This window comes from Halyomorpha halys, unplaced genomic scaffold (assembly GCF_000696795.3).
Source record: "Halyomorpha halys isolate HHAL.00 unplaced genomic scaffold, Hhal_1.1 Scaffold36.1, whole genome shotgun sequence".
Classification (NCBI taxonomy): domain Eukaryota; kingdom Metazoa; phylum Arthropoda; class Insecta; order Hemiptera; family Pentatomidae; genus Halyomorpha; species Halyomorpha halys.
Genome location: NW_027108624.1, coordinates 2,316,070 through 2,330,518, shown reverse-complemented (window position 1 = coordinate 2,330,518; position 14,449 = coordinate 2,316,070). Strand labels below are relative to the sequence as shown.

Sequence of the window (14,449 nt, the reverse complement as noted above, 5' to 3'; positions counted from 1 at the left end):
ATTTGAAAATATTTATTTATTTATAATTTCCCCCAAAAAAACGACAGGACTTTTTGAATGACCTGGTAATAAAGGCCAAAAATTCAACATTAAATAAATATTTTTAACAACTTGATTTTATTATTGACCACCAACCAATCCATCTTCTCCTTGGTTATCTATGGTCAACAATTAAATATGCATCTTAGAACATACTTTTTTGTAGGCCATTATACAGCATTCAGCTAACCGAAGCCATATCAGCGGGGTTTTGTGCATGCCTTGAACAGCTTCAGTAAAACAGTCAAAAGCTTCTATAGGTTTCATGGTGAATAACAGGGCTGTACCCTTGTTATACATTACTTGCAAAAATGTTGCTGGCTGAAAGACAACTGGCTTGCCAAAATTAACTTCCTCTGAAAATAAGATAAAATATACATAAATTAAGGGCTCCATATAACCTCTGATCTAAATAGTTATAAATTGGTACTTACTCGGCATTTTCTTGAACTTAGGAAAAGAATAAACTCCATACGCCTTATTAAAGAAAAAAGAGCTTAAATGAGGTTTCCTCATGTAGTAATAAATAGTAGCAATATTGTTGAAATAAATCAGAATCTTTTCATCGCCAAGTTTCCTAAAGGGAAAATTTTTTTCATTATAAAAAAATGAAATAAGAAAGAGGCAAAATACAGTCATTTTTAATATTGGTTTCTGAAATGTTGTTAATAAATATTTACAATTAAATTTTTTATAAATCAACCCAACTTAAAATTCAATTAAAATTAGTAAACTGATAATAAAATTACAGCAAAAAATAGAACAAAGTATATCTCCATTTTGATCATTAATAAATAAGTGACATAGAGTATGAATAAAGTTTGGTTGGCTCTACAGACCTTACATCAATAAGATCTTTGGCCACCCAAACCAGCCTTCATGCCAGCCTGTCTTGGGCTACTGTTTTCCTGTTTACTGTATGCAACTCATTCGCATCATTGTTGATTCTGTCTATCATCTGGTTTTTGGTTTCCCACACTGTCTCTTGCCAACTATACTGGCAGTCATTGTTGCGTAGAGCCGTCCTGATAAATCGCTTCAAGCCACATGTCTCACCAATCTTGACCTTGCCTTCATACCATGAGATATTGACGGACCAGTCTCTGCTAACAGTTTACTGTTACTTCTACTCCTGCATGTGTTAAGGCTCTGATCCCAGATCACTCCTGTAATTGTGCAGAGGACTTTCTGTTCAAATCTATCCATTCTGCTTTCTAGGGCCTAGATCTCCCATCAGTATATCAAAGCTGGCTTCATTATACATTGTACACCATTAGCTTAAGATTTTTCGGGATTTCAGCATTCTTGACAGAGAGAAGAATGCTATGTCTGCACTTGTTATAACAAAACTAGGGGAGAAGCGAAATAATAACAGAGATTCAGCAAATGAATATGAGAGGGTGAAGAACAACAAGAAGTGCATCAGTACTCCAGTAAATATGTATTCTGGCAAGTGTAACAATGTATAAGAGTATTTGTTTAATACTTGAATAAGTTTTCCAGTACAGAATAAACTACACACTCGTTCAAAAACGTGCAGCAAAGGTGGAAAGTAAAAAAATTCCTCCTTCCAGGCATGAAAAAAACTACCCAGGAAAACCGGAATGTTGGGTTTTATGGCATGCTATAGTTTCCAATATGCGAAAACCTGAGAATACTAGTTTAGCCAGGGCCTCAGTCTCAACAAAACAAGGTTGGTTGAATTTTATGAAAAGCTGAAAAATGTAATGAAAAAGTACAAATTCTCATCTGACAGAATATTAAATCTTGGCAAATCAGATGTAACAACAGTGCCTAAAGCAGTCAAAGTAGTTTACCTTGGAAAATGAACTCCTACTTTACTACTTGGTCTTAACTACCTCACCACTGGTCATATGTGCCCACCACATAGTCAAAAGTGCCCCATCAGTGGGTAATATGGGACAATTTGAGACCTTATTAAAAGGCTTTTCTCATGCCTTAAAACAGGAATTTTAAGTAGGAAGCAGTAGCATAAGAGTGCATCTAATAAACTAAAGTGAAAACAGGAGTTATAGACAAAACACAAGAATGGTAAAATCATTACATTCAAAAATGGTCATATGTGCCCCACTCTCTCCTATATGTCTCATTTATGTATTTTTTTTCTTTATTAATAAAACATTACCATCATATTGTCTCATTGGCAGTAAATGAAAAAATGTATCCATTTTAAGTTATGCACCAATAATCTTTCTCATCTAGTCAAGTAGAACCACTCAAACTTACAATCATTTCCGTTAACTTTAAATTAATCATAGTTTTATAAAAACTAAATCAAAATACTCACACAAAATTATCTACATCTTCTTGGATTAAAATTATTTCATTTAATGCATCTTCATATTGCATATTTAATAGTGATAACTGCGCTTTCATCATGATAGTGGAGAAACTCTATAAAATGAATAAAACCAATGAATAACAAAACATAAATGCATATATATCACATAAAGTAGAACTGGGAAGGTTGATGTTTTAGTTTAATATACTTATTAGTCATGTCACCCATGAATGTTAATGAGCTAGTCCACTGCATAATATTTTTCTTAATATTAAATATGATTTCATTTAATAATAAAAAATAATGCCATACCTGACTATTTAAACTAAATATATAGTCAAGAATTTTTCGACAACTTTCATATGACCGAGTATGTAGTAAACAGCGAGCTTTATAGTGCAGCAGGTTAAGTTTAAAGGATGGGCTATTCCTCTTCACTAGCTAGAAAAAATAAATGCACAAATTTATTGCAAAATTTTTGAATCAATTACATATAAATGCAATAGGAAAACAATTTTTGGTTTATTTTATTATCCAATATATACTCAACACAAAAAAAAAAAAAAAAAAAAAAACCTCTATCTTGAAATCGTTGATTATACTTAGTTTTTTTTTTAATACAAACTTACAAAATATGTTATATTTTTTTTTTCTTGTTCAGTAAAAGAAATAAGCTACAGAATAGCTGTGTTAAAATTACAAATAACTTCTAATAAACACTTAACTACTGTACAATTACATGCCCCTACAATGGAAAACTCAACAGAAGCAAAGGAAAAATGTTATGAACAATTGGGGCTTTTAGTTTCTAGCTTTAAAAGAAAAAACAAATGGATTGTTGTGATGGGAGATTTCAATGGTAGAATTGGAGTCAAACTAGATGGTGAAGACCAAGTTATGGGAGATTGGGGATTTGGTGAAAGGAATAAATGTGGTAACCAAGTAATAAATTTTTGATCTAGTCAACATTTGAAAATTGTCGACTCATTTATTTAAAAAAGGGCAAAGGCAAAATGGACATGGTGTTCATCCAAAGGCCACAAGTTTGAGCTTGACTATTTTCTTACAAATCAAATCAATCTAGTCAACAATCTAGAGACCATAAACAGTTTAAATTTTAACACAGAAAGAAGTGATACTTCTGAAAGCAAAAGAAAAGATCTCATGGCCCTAAATAATCAAATTAGGAAAAGTATAAAAGAAGATCTGGAAAAATACAACACAAATATTATAGAAAACATTTTAGCAGAGAGCAGGTCTAGGTTTAAAAAGATTTTTAAAAAACTGTCCAAAGACAAACAATGGATGGTTGCTCTAGAAAACAATAGAAGAAAGGTCATAACCAATAGGGAAAATATGAACAGAGCAAAATATTTCAAAAAACATTATAACAGTAACAGGGAAACTTTAGAATCAAGAGAAGAAGGAAAGATGGCCAAAACTTTAGGGGAAGTTTCACCAATAATGGAAGAAGAAGTTGCTTTTATTTTGAAAAAACTCAAACCCCAGAAGACTCCAGGGGATAACACCAGTGATGAAATTTTAAAAACAGGAGGGAATATTCTAATTAAAGAACTAACAGAATTGTTTAATTTGATTCTTGAACAAGAAGCAATACCTAAACAATGGAAAACCTCAAAAATAATTCTGCTGTATAAAAAAGGCAACAAGCACGATATAGAGAATTATCGGCCTATCTCCCTCTGTTTAACTATAGCAAAAGTTTTCACCAGTATTCTCAACCAACGGCTAACAAAAAGAATAATGGAATGTGTTGACGAAGAACAAGCAGGTTTTAGGAAGGGATTTTCAACAGTGGACCACATTCAGACTGTAAACCAAATCATCGAGAAAACAAATGAATATAACTTCTCTCTATATCTTTGTTTCCTTGACTTTAGGAAGGCTTTTGATGAAATTATACATTCAGAAATATTTAAGGCATTGAGATCAATAGGAATAAAGAACAAATATATTAGGATAATAACAGAGCTTTATAAGGAGATTACAGCATATATTATGACTGAAAAGAAAGGACAAAGCTTTGATGTTGAGAGGGGTGTGTGACAGGGTGATCCGCAATCCCCAATTTTGTTTGTTCTTGTGTTGGAGATGGTGTTATGGCTCCATATGACGTTCTAAGAAGAAGAGGATGTCAAAAGAAAAGATGGAGTGATGTGTTCCAGAGGATGGCAGGACCTCTCTGGGGGAGAGCTGCTAGGGACAGGGAGGTCTGGAAGGAGAAGTGGAAAGTGTCTCCCAATAGGCCTATGCACGAAAGGATATAGAAAGATGGAAAGAAAATTTATAGAAGTTAATGTTTTGTCAACTATTATATTTAAATATATAAATATTTATTTAATATTTATATTGTATTTTGTGTAATTTCAGTTTTTGCATAAATAAAAGGCTATTTAATTTTATATTATAAAATTAACATTAGCCAATAGGATACAAATAAAAGGAAGAAATTAGGATTCATAGCAATTTAAAAAAAAAAAAAATCATTAAAACAAGAATATTTTAATCAAAAGGTTTTGTCAAAAGCTAAGAGCAGTAAAACCTCATAAGCATGGAATGAAAACTTCAATACAAGTAAAAGCAATTAATAAAAACTTCAAAATCAAAAACGGGTGCAAAATTACTATAAATCATGCTTTACTGATAATAAAAATTATAAATAATAAGTAAAAAGTCGAATAAATCATTATATTGATAGGGTTATTATGATTATCACTTTATAGTAAAGAGTCAAGTCTCTCTGCCAAATAATAAAAAAAACTGAGATGAGAAAGAAAAAAATGTAACACTGTACAAAAAGAAAACCCTGAAATTGTTTAATTATGCGCTTTAAAACTTATTAACATTCATTTTATACAGCATCCCAAAATGAACCATTCCATCCAAAATAAAACTAGTATTGAATAAGTGAGCAAATAAATTTGTAATCAGCAAAAATCTAATCTTTACAAATTTAAAAGAAAAGTATTTTGTTATCATTTTAAAATATCATCAGTACTTACAATACTATCTGGTGTGTTACTAGTTTCATCCATAAGCTTATATGGCAAAAATTGGTTTTCAATGTAGGAAATGTTTGAGATGCCTTTATCAGCTTGGTTACAAAGCAAACACAGCTCAACCAACAGGTAACAAACCTTTTGAGCAAGCCATTCTTCTATTAAAAGAGAAAAATATTAATCAATATGAATTACAGAAAAATACTAAAACTGCTCAACCACCCTCAGCAGCAAAAAAAACTAGACACTCTGATTTTTCATCATAATACTACTAAATTAAGAATTATTCACTATTTATAAATAATTCTTTTGAAATAGAGGATTATTAGACGTTTTTATTAACATAATAAGGCATTTTGGGGATAAATAACATTTATTTGATCATTTGTAAATGAAATAAGTGTTTTTAGTTTTTGGATTGTAAATTTAAATATTATGAATACTTTAACATAAAAATAAATTTAGTTAAGAAGCCGGACAATGGAGTCTAAATCAAAAATATGGCGATCGCCCTACACTGGCAATTCAGATATATTATGGTAGTTAAAACTTACAAAACGTGTTATTTTATGTCTAAAAAGTAGATTAAATTTTATAATAACACTTAGACAGGTTAAATATATAAACATACCCATAGGCTGAATCAAAGAAAAAATTTTGTTTAACAAATTCAGAGCCTTTTCATATTGCTTTTGATTGTAATAGATAACAGCTTGATTGTAGTAAATAATACAATGGTCAACATCATCTGGGGTTTCATTTTCAAATAAATCAATCCGCCCCTGAAAAAAAAGTAATGACAATAACAGATAATAGATACAATCAATGCCAATTAAAAAATGAAATATAAAAATAAAAGACAAACTATTTGCCCTAAACACATTAAAATCATGTTTATTCATACATACTATAGAATATATAAGTACTTTTCCATAAAACACTAACTGAGTTAAATCAATACATTATGAGTGGGAATAGAAACTTCTCTTTAACAAGAATATTAAAAGCCACAAAAATATTCAGGAAGCTTAATAGTATTATAAGTGGTGCCACATCTCAATCATTTGAGACTTGATCTATTTCAACATAAAGTGCCAGGTTTCTCTGTTCCCTGTTCTTCCTTCTAACATAAGGGCACTATGTAGTTTACTTGAATCGGCAGTCGAAATGTCTTGTCAGTGCTAACAAGATCTTAAAACATGTCTGTTTCCATATTGAGGTTCATTTATAACTCTCTGCAGGTTATAAACCCACTCATTATCAACTGTTAAAAAAACTTACAATAACCATGTAAGGCCAACCAGCGCTGATCAGGTAATAAATAAATAAAAAAAGGTAAAATAACTCTGTAGAGTGGCATTATTCTCCATCCACATAATATGCTCTACCCAGCAGTCTTACAAGGTTGAGGAAGGTTGGAGAACTGATTGTTCTCCTCTAATTTTGAGGCACTTCTTGGACACTTTCATATATGTGTCGCAGAATCATTCCTTCAAATCTGACCAGATCAAAGGGGACCAGGGATTTAACTCTCATAGCCAAATGTGAGGGCTGGACCAATGAATGTATTTTTAATTCTTATTCTGGTCTGCTTCAACAAAATCCAACTATAAAGATGTCTTTACAGGGAAAATTAGCACTGATTAGTCATTGCAACTCTCCGAATCAACAATTGGGCTAGCCGAAAAAAAATGACCACAGAATTTTCATTGACAAAGTGATGACCATGACTGACATTTTTACTAGTTTCTCTGGCAGAAAAAGGCTGTTGGGAAAATTAAATATGTCTGGTTCAATGGCAGTAGATTGAAGATTCAATGAGGGGACAGTCATCGAGTGATAGTTCTAAATTTACCATTTGATTGAGACCTCTTTTTTGACTTTTGGATTCTTGTTTCTCCATCCCAGCCCTTCATTCTCAACCTATTTCTTTTCTCCATTAGTTATTTTTTTACCACTCCTATTTTTCTATTTTTTTTTTTCATACAAGTATATTTTAATCATTTGATGTAAAGTCAAATCCATAATAGAAGATTATTGATTGACCGTGTGTATAGATGAATGGAATATGGTCCAGGTGCGGTAAAAAAAAACTCAAATAGTAAATAATTATACTATTTTATTGAGCCAACATTTCGCCCCACGTTGCAGGGGTTCGTCAGGGCTGTTTTGACGGCAGTCAAAGACAAAGTGCCCAAATTAATTTATTTATATATCTCTGTCACTTTGTCTTTGACTGCCGTCAAAACAGCCCTGACGGACCCCTGCAACGTGGGGCGAAATGTTGGCTCAATAAAATAGTATAATTATTTACTATTTGAGTTTTTTTTTTACCGCACCCGGACCATATTCCATTCAACAAATCCATAATAATTTGATATTTTTATAATTATTATTTATTAGTTACTAGAGTTCTCTTTGGTCTAATTTTTGTACTGCTTAACAATTATTACGATTCTTATCATCCCCAATGACTTGATTATACATTTTTTGTATCATTTCTTTATACATTGTTTTCTGTTTCTTTTCATTATTTATCATTATCTCTATTAGTTTTGGTATATATCTCAGCTTGATTCATTGTAATAACTTCATCTTTTTATCCCATCCTATCTTTACACTAGCACAACCTTTCTTCTACTATGGCTCCAGACTTCATCTTTATATCCTTGATTAACTTCTTACTTTATCTCAAAAGTCTGTTTCATTTCTTTTAACTAATGACCTTACTCAGGTTTCTACAACATCCCAATTCTGCGGTTTTAAGTCTAACTTCTGAAACCCTGATGCATGATCTTGACAAAATCCAGAAGAATCCAATTTATTCCTCAAGCTCCATCGATTCGAAGGTCCTAATCACTCACCCCCCCCCCACCATCCTAAACTGTCTTCACCCATTGGTAACAATAACAATCTGATACCCCCATTGTTATCCTGTTGCCCCATTGTTATCGCCCATATTGAAGGAAAATATAAGACAAAGGGATGAAAGCTTACGCGCATCTAACTCCATAAAGATTATATCTCCTTTAAACACCTCTCTAACAGCACCCAATTCTCTATACACCATGCCAAATCCCTTTATTTGTATCAATCTCTCCAGCACTCCTAATTTCAAAGCTAAATGGACAATTCTAAGCTAACTTTCCTTAGGTAAACCAAGTAATATAGGTAAAGTACCAGAAATATTGCATCAATAGGACCACGAGATGGTTCGACTACCCTGAGGGTTGGGTTAGCAAAGTTTTACAACAGTTGCAACTGACCAAGTAAATTAAAAACAAATAACATAATGAAATATTTTTTCTATATTATTTCAACATCTAAAAATATAAAATAATAAATAGTTAATTTAAAAAAAAAATCATTTTACAAGGTTACTATTCAGGAAAATACTATCTACATAATTAAATAAAACACTATTTACCTGATTACATAAATTGGTCAACGATTTCTGAAATAGGTCAATATTTTTGTTAACATACAGCTCAGCAACTATTCGATTGTGTAAAATTTTTAAATTGTTTGGTTTTATCGACACTAATAAGGTAAGGTGCTGAAGACATAAGGAATACTTTTTGTTGATAAAATCAGAAAATGCCAATGAAGCCAATTTCTGCTCTTCTTGATTCATCTGAAAAAATAAAATATTATTCTAAAAATAAAAGTAATTATTTTAAAAACATTAGCAAGTTAAAATATTTCAAAAATTCAATAAAGCATAGGGAACATTTATAATTCATAACAAGAAAAACTGTATTAATGAATCCCATTGAAATTTGCCATAAAGCAATATATAAGGTCATTCAGGTGGATGATTCATATATTTTATAAAACAATTTTTTTTTTTTACAAATGACCATTTTTAGTATGTTGGAAATCTATTAAGGATTTTATGGTCTCCTATTGGCTACTAAACATTATAATGCTTAACTGTAATACTCAATTTTATTTATTTCATTATTATGTAGATATTTGTTTTTTCTCCAATTCATTGTTCACATTTTAGTGTCCTTTCAAATGTGACCATAATGAGACATGAATCTAAACTTGGATAATCGACAGCCATTTAGCAAGAAATATTAATATATCATTTGAGTTGAGAAGTGTGAGTTAACTGACTATTTGCTGTTGGTTTAAGAAACTATAAAATTTGAAAACCAGATCCATGGTAGGTAGACCTTCATCATTAATTTATGACAAAACCATTAGTTTACTGTAGAATAACAACACTTAAGAAACAGTCACAGGATTTTCAGCAGATAGAAAAAAATTAAAAATTGGAGAAGTTTGTCGGGGGTGCGGTCAGCAAAGAACATAAATAAACAAAACCATATTTATTTATTTTATGCCGGCGTTTCGACCTGAGTTTCAGGTCATCATCAGGGCTATAGAACAAAAGAGATAACAACAACATTTAGAGAAACATGATTTGCTGACCGCACCCCCCGACAAACTTCTTTAATCATTAATCTACGGTCAACTATCTACACCTCAAAAAAATTAAAAGCTTGATTTATGGGTACTACATAAATGGCACAGTAGTTGAAGCACCTTGAGGTATGAGCTAAGCAGAAAACTGAATCTTTTCTTGAAACAATCACGGATTGAGTATGGCAATCAATGTTGGTTGGACCAGGAAAAGTCAGGACCCATGCCAAAGCTAAATTTACAACAAAAAAACTAACCGTAACTGCTAATGGTCTATGGATGGAGTCAGTCACAATTCTCTTTTGCCTAAAAGTAAAATGATCACCAATTGCCTAAACAGATGCATAAAAAAACTTCCAAACAACATGCACTGACAAATCGGGAGGGTTTTGTACTCCTACACCATGCCAGATCTCATGTTTCAAAATAATTTAGTTTGAATAGTGAAGAAAGTTTTAATTAATTAAAAGAAGTACAATTTAAGGTTCTTTTGATTCCCACCTTATTCTCCAGACCTATACCCAACAGACTTTTACCCTTTTAGAAACTTAAACTTAATACATGGGAAAGTTTTTGAAAATAATATACAGATCAAAAAATTCTTTTCTGAATTTATATTTTCTCAGGATTCTGAATGTTTCAACTAAGAAAGGAAGGACTGAAGTAGAAATGAAAATTTAATTTTAAATTTTTCAGTCAAGATTTCACTTCAGTTAGACTAGAAAATGAAATAGGAAAAGGAATGGAGAGATACAAGAGAGTTATTTATTTCAGATTATGACATTAATACAGAGCTTCTAGAATCTTTCCAAAAACTATCTTCTTGAGAACCAACAAACCGTGTAATGAAGAACTGGTTCTTCAATGACCTTTTTAAACATTTTCTGCAATTGGAAAAACAAACCATCAGTTTGTTCATACAATTAACCACTGGTTTTAAGATATAAGGTAATTTCAGTTCATTGGCACAAAGCACTTCCTGATAAATGATATAGAGGTATTTTAGAAACAGTCTTTTCAAATACTTTTCCAAAAGTGCAATACAGCTTTACCTTGGCAGGAGCTCTATCAGAGCAAATACAGTGAGTGAAATTTTGTCGAGTCCAAGTTTTTTTCTTAAAAGTTTTTAAGATCAAAACCATCCTCTGCTGTAGCCGTTGCTCATAATTGATGGAGGTCAAAGAGTTCTTCTGATGTTTCAAGATTCTCTTTGTTTAGATGATAGTAAACAGACAACTGAGCACATGTTTGTTGTCACAACTTCCATCCAAAGCCAAAGAGAAATATGTGCAAATCATCTTCAAGCTAACACAAGCCATCTCATCAATTTAACATATTTTGAGAGAGCTACTTGATTGACTAGTTTGGTAATTTTTGGATCTTTCGTTTGTACCGCAAAGATTTTCTAACTGGGCTTGGGAACATGCTCTCCGTCTCCATATGGTTTCAATTTTTGTCCCAGTATCAAAAAGATCTCATAGGAAACTGTTATCAATATTTGGAAATAATTTGCTTTAATACAATAAGATCAATCATATCATACCCATTAACATGAATAATGCATTAATTTCTAACTTGAGATAGATCATTAATTGAATTAATCATTCATCAGACCAAAAATTATCAAATGATTATTTATATTTTAAAATCAATTAAGTTCAACAAGATGATCGGAAAACAATGAGAATTGTTAAATAACAATGGAAAATACTAATTAATATGACTAATACTTTCTAATTGGACAAAAGATCATTTACTGAATTAAGTGTTCTTCAAACAAAAAAACGAATAAAATGAAATGATAATTTTTATTTTGTAATAGAATAGGTCTTTGTAAGTTGATAAGATGATGGAAAAAACATTGAGCATGGTTAAATGACAACAGAACAGTTTAGAGATTTAAGAATCCCATAATACTGATAAATTAATGCAGACATATTTATGTAAATGTCTGATTAACCCTAAGGAAAAAATTGATCTTATAAAGCAAAAGAAATATTGACTAACTGAGCTTGAATAATGTGACTCTGAAATCAGGAAAGCATGCTTAAACTAAAAACTGACTTATTGACAAAAACTTAAAGTTTTAGATTCTTTACAAATAACGTATTAAGTCATTAGTACTACACAATAAAACTCATTCAGCATAACAAAAACACACAAAATGATATCATAGTCAATTAATGGATCACATTACAAAAACCAGATTTAATAAAATAAATCAATTAATATAGTTATAAAAGTGATCAAAGTTCTAGTCATAAATTTAATGGCCAAATTGAACTGTTTAAAAATATATAATAAATTAGGTAACTTTTAAAAACATGGAGCCATAATTTCAACTTCCTGAAGTGGAAAGTGAAAATACTGTTACAAATGAACACATAACACATTACATACCCTTAATTTATTTAAATATTCCAATATGTATGAAGTATTTTTATGTTTAAACTATCGCGCAAAGTTTTTTTCACACTGCTACTAAATAAATTCTCATTATCTATGAGGAACATATTCGTAGGACCAAAATTTAACTAAAATATTTTTTTTTTAGTTAGTCCATCAAAAGAGCGGTTTGTTTATAAAATAACAGTGCTTGGAGGTTATACAATGTACTTGGTGACCAAGGAAGTTCAAAGAGACATCAAAACTACATTTTCACGATTTTATAAAGCACGTACTAAGCAAACAACTTTGTAATTTTTTTTATAAATGAAAGCGGGTAGAACGCTGACTAAAATTATCAATCTATGTCAAGAAGAGAAATATGCATGAACCGACGCTTCGTGTATATACTAAATCCTAAAAAAATGAATATCCACACATATATCAAATGTTAGTAAGAATATATATGAGGCAGCCGAAGGACAGTTTTGAATTCATTGTCTCCCAAGAATATCTGAATGTCCGGAATCTATCTTTCGAAGGACCATATTAGTATTGATCTACACATTTACTTTTCTTTTTCCTAAGATCAACAAAACTATAAAATATTTCGGCGCAGTTGTTGATTTTTTGTTATGGAGATTACACATATTCAGTTAAAGTTGTCTCATGTTAATTCAAAGAATTTTTAGTCAATAAAAAGCGATTGTCGAGGTACTTAGTACAATTAGTTCTGGGACTAATTTTAGAGGTCTGGTACTGAACATCAGAAGGAATTAAAACATTACAATGCATGTTCAATAGTTAAGGGTATACTAGATAGGAGGTGAATTGACAGGAAGATTGACGAGAATTCACCGTAAATCCTCGTAGAATTGAAACTCCACTCCGTAAGGTATTCGCTTTAGGTTCTTCCAGGAACGAATACACTCTCTGCAAGATATTCGCTTACAGTCAAGAGGGTAGCCTGTCCTTCACATATTCACTGTAGGTCCTGGCGAAAGATCAGAGGAATTAGGAAAGAGAAGAGAATCAAATAGGCAGAATGGTTAAATTCAAAAATTAATTAAATTAATCCAAAAATAGCGATAGAATGTACTGATCCACAATGTGAATTACTCACTACCTCCTAAGAAGGTGAATCCGTTATAGTGATTTCGAACGAGAATAGTTGGGGATCGTATGGGCGGTGGAGCACTTCCGACCATATTTGTTCAAGAGGCGATTTAAGGTCCACACCGATCACTTTTCTCTCTAATGAGAGGGAAAATTAAAGGAATCTTCGACACGCGTCACCCGCAGGAAGGAACTCCTGAACTCAGTTTAATACTGAGATCCCGTTTAAGCCAGGCAAGGAGAACGGACTGGTTGTCTGGAGCAATCACCATAAATGCTATAGAAGAGGAACCAGCGGGAGATGATCGACAATGCCTAAACGAATGGACGCCCGGGGAGGGGGAGGATTCGAATACCCAATTACGAGAAGAAGAGACCTCGTCGTCAGGGGATTATATGGGATAGACCTCTACTGGGGATAGACCACCCGATATGAAAGCAATTGAAGAAATGATTAATGATTAAAAAAAACAGCAGATTGTGTGGAAAACCAGGACCTCCGTACTTATCAAGGGATATGAAGTACAAGAAATATAAGCGAAGCTCCTCACTCAACATAATCACAACAAGGGGCGCGAGAGGACTAGATAAATCATGCACTAATGGATGCATCAAGAGCAGAAAGAACTTTTCACCTTTACGTGGGTAACGCGGTCATTTGGGACAAAATTAAACGACTGTGGAGACTGGAACAGATAGAAGTTGACAGAAGATTCGTCCACTGTACGATGATGGTGGAAACTCTATAGGATGAAGAATGGCAAAAGGATGTCACCCTCGCCTACCACCAGGGGTAAACGAACAATTGCGGTTTGAGCGGAAACGTTGCAGGCTCTTAAGCGTCGCTACTTTTGGTGGAGAATGAAGAAGACGATCCAAGATGTTTTAGGTGGCTTTAATGAGTGCCTTAGTACGAAGTATCACCACCCTCCTAGCAAGAGGAGACGATCACGGACCAAAATGCGGCTGTGACATCTAAATCATCTCCTTTACACATATATAAATGGATTACCATCATTGACTTCTTCAGCAAAGTGGCCATGGTGCATCAGGTTCGAGATAGGTCAGCTGAAGCCGTATTAGTCGCACTAAGAACATGGTTCCAATTCTGTGGAGTCTCTGATCGAATGTAGTCCGACGGGAGAAGAGAATTCGA

The 14,449-nt window shown here is 32.3% G+C and overlaps 1 protein-coding gene across 3 annotated transcripts in view; it reads right to left on the bottom strand.

Moving 5' to 3' along the window:
* The window catches only part of LOC106686842 (CCR4-NOT transcription complex subunit 10), a 62,056-nt gene that overhangs the window by 10,791 nt on the left and 36,816 nt on the right, over positions 1 to 14,449 (bottom strand). For 2 of the 3 annotated variants that reach the window (XM_014430411.2, XM_014430405.2), the window contains 7 exons: positions 8,789 to 8,995; positions 5,993 to 6,143; positions 5,365 to 5,519; positions 2,654 to 2,782; positions 2,348 to 2,454; positions 474 to 616; positions 196 to 395 (listed from right to left, as the gene is read on the bottom strand). In XM_014430411.2, coding sequence (XP_014285897.1) covers positions 196 to 395; positions 474 to 616; positions 2,348 to 2,454; positions 2,654 to 2,782; positions 5,365 to 5,519; positions 5,993 to 6,143; positions 8,789 to 8,995 — 1,092 coding nt within the window. Of the gene's footprint in view, positions 1 to 195; positions 396 to 473; positions 617 to 2,347; positions 2,455 to 2,653; positions 2,783 to 5,364; positions 5,520 to 5,992; positions 6,144 to 8,788; positions 8,996 to 12,192; positions 12,387 to 14,449 lie in introns of those variants that run through there. The other variant, XM_014430426.2, reaches the window with a different exon arrangement.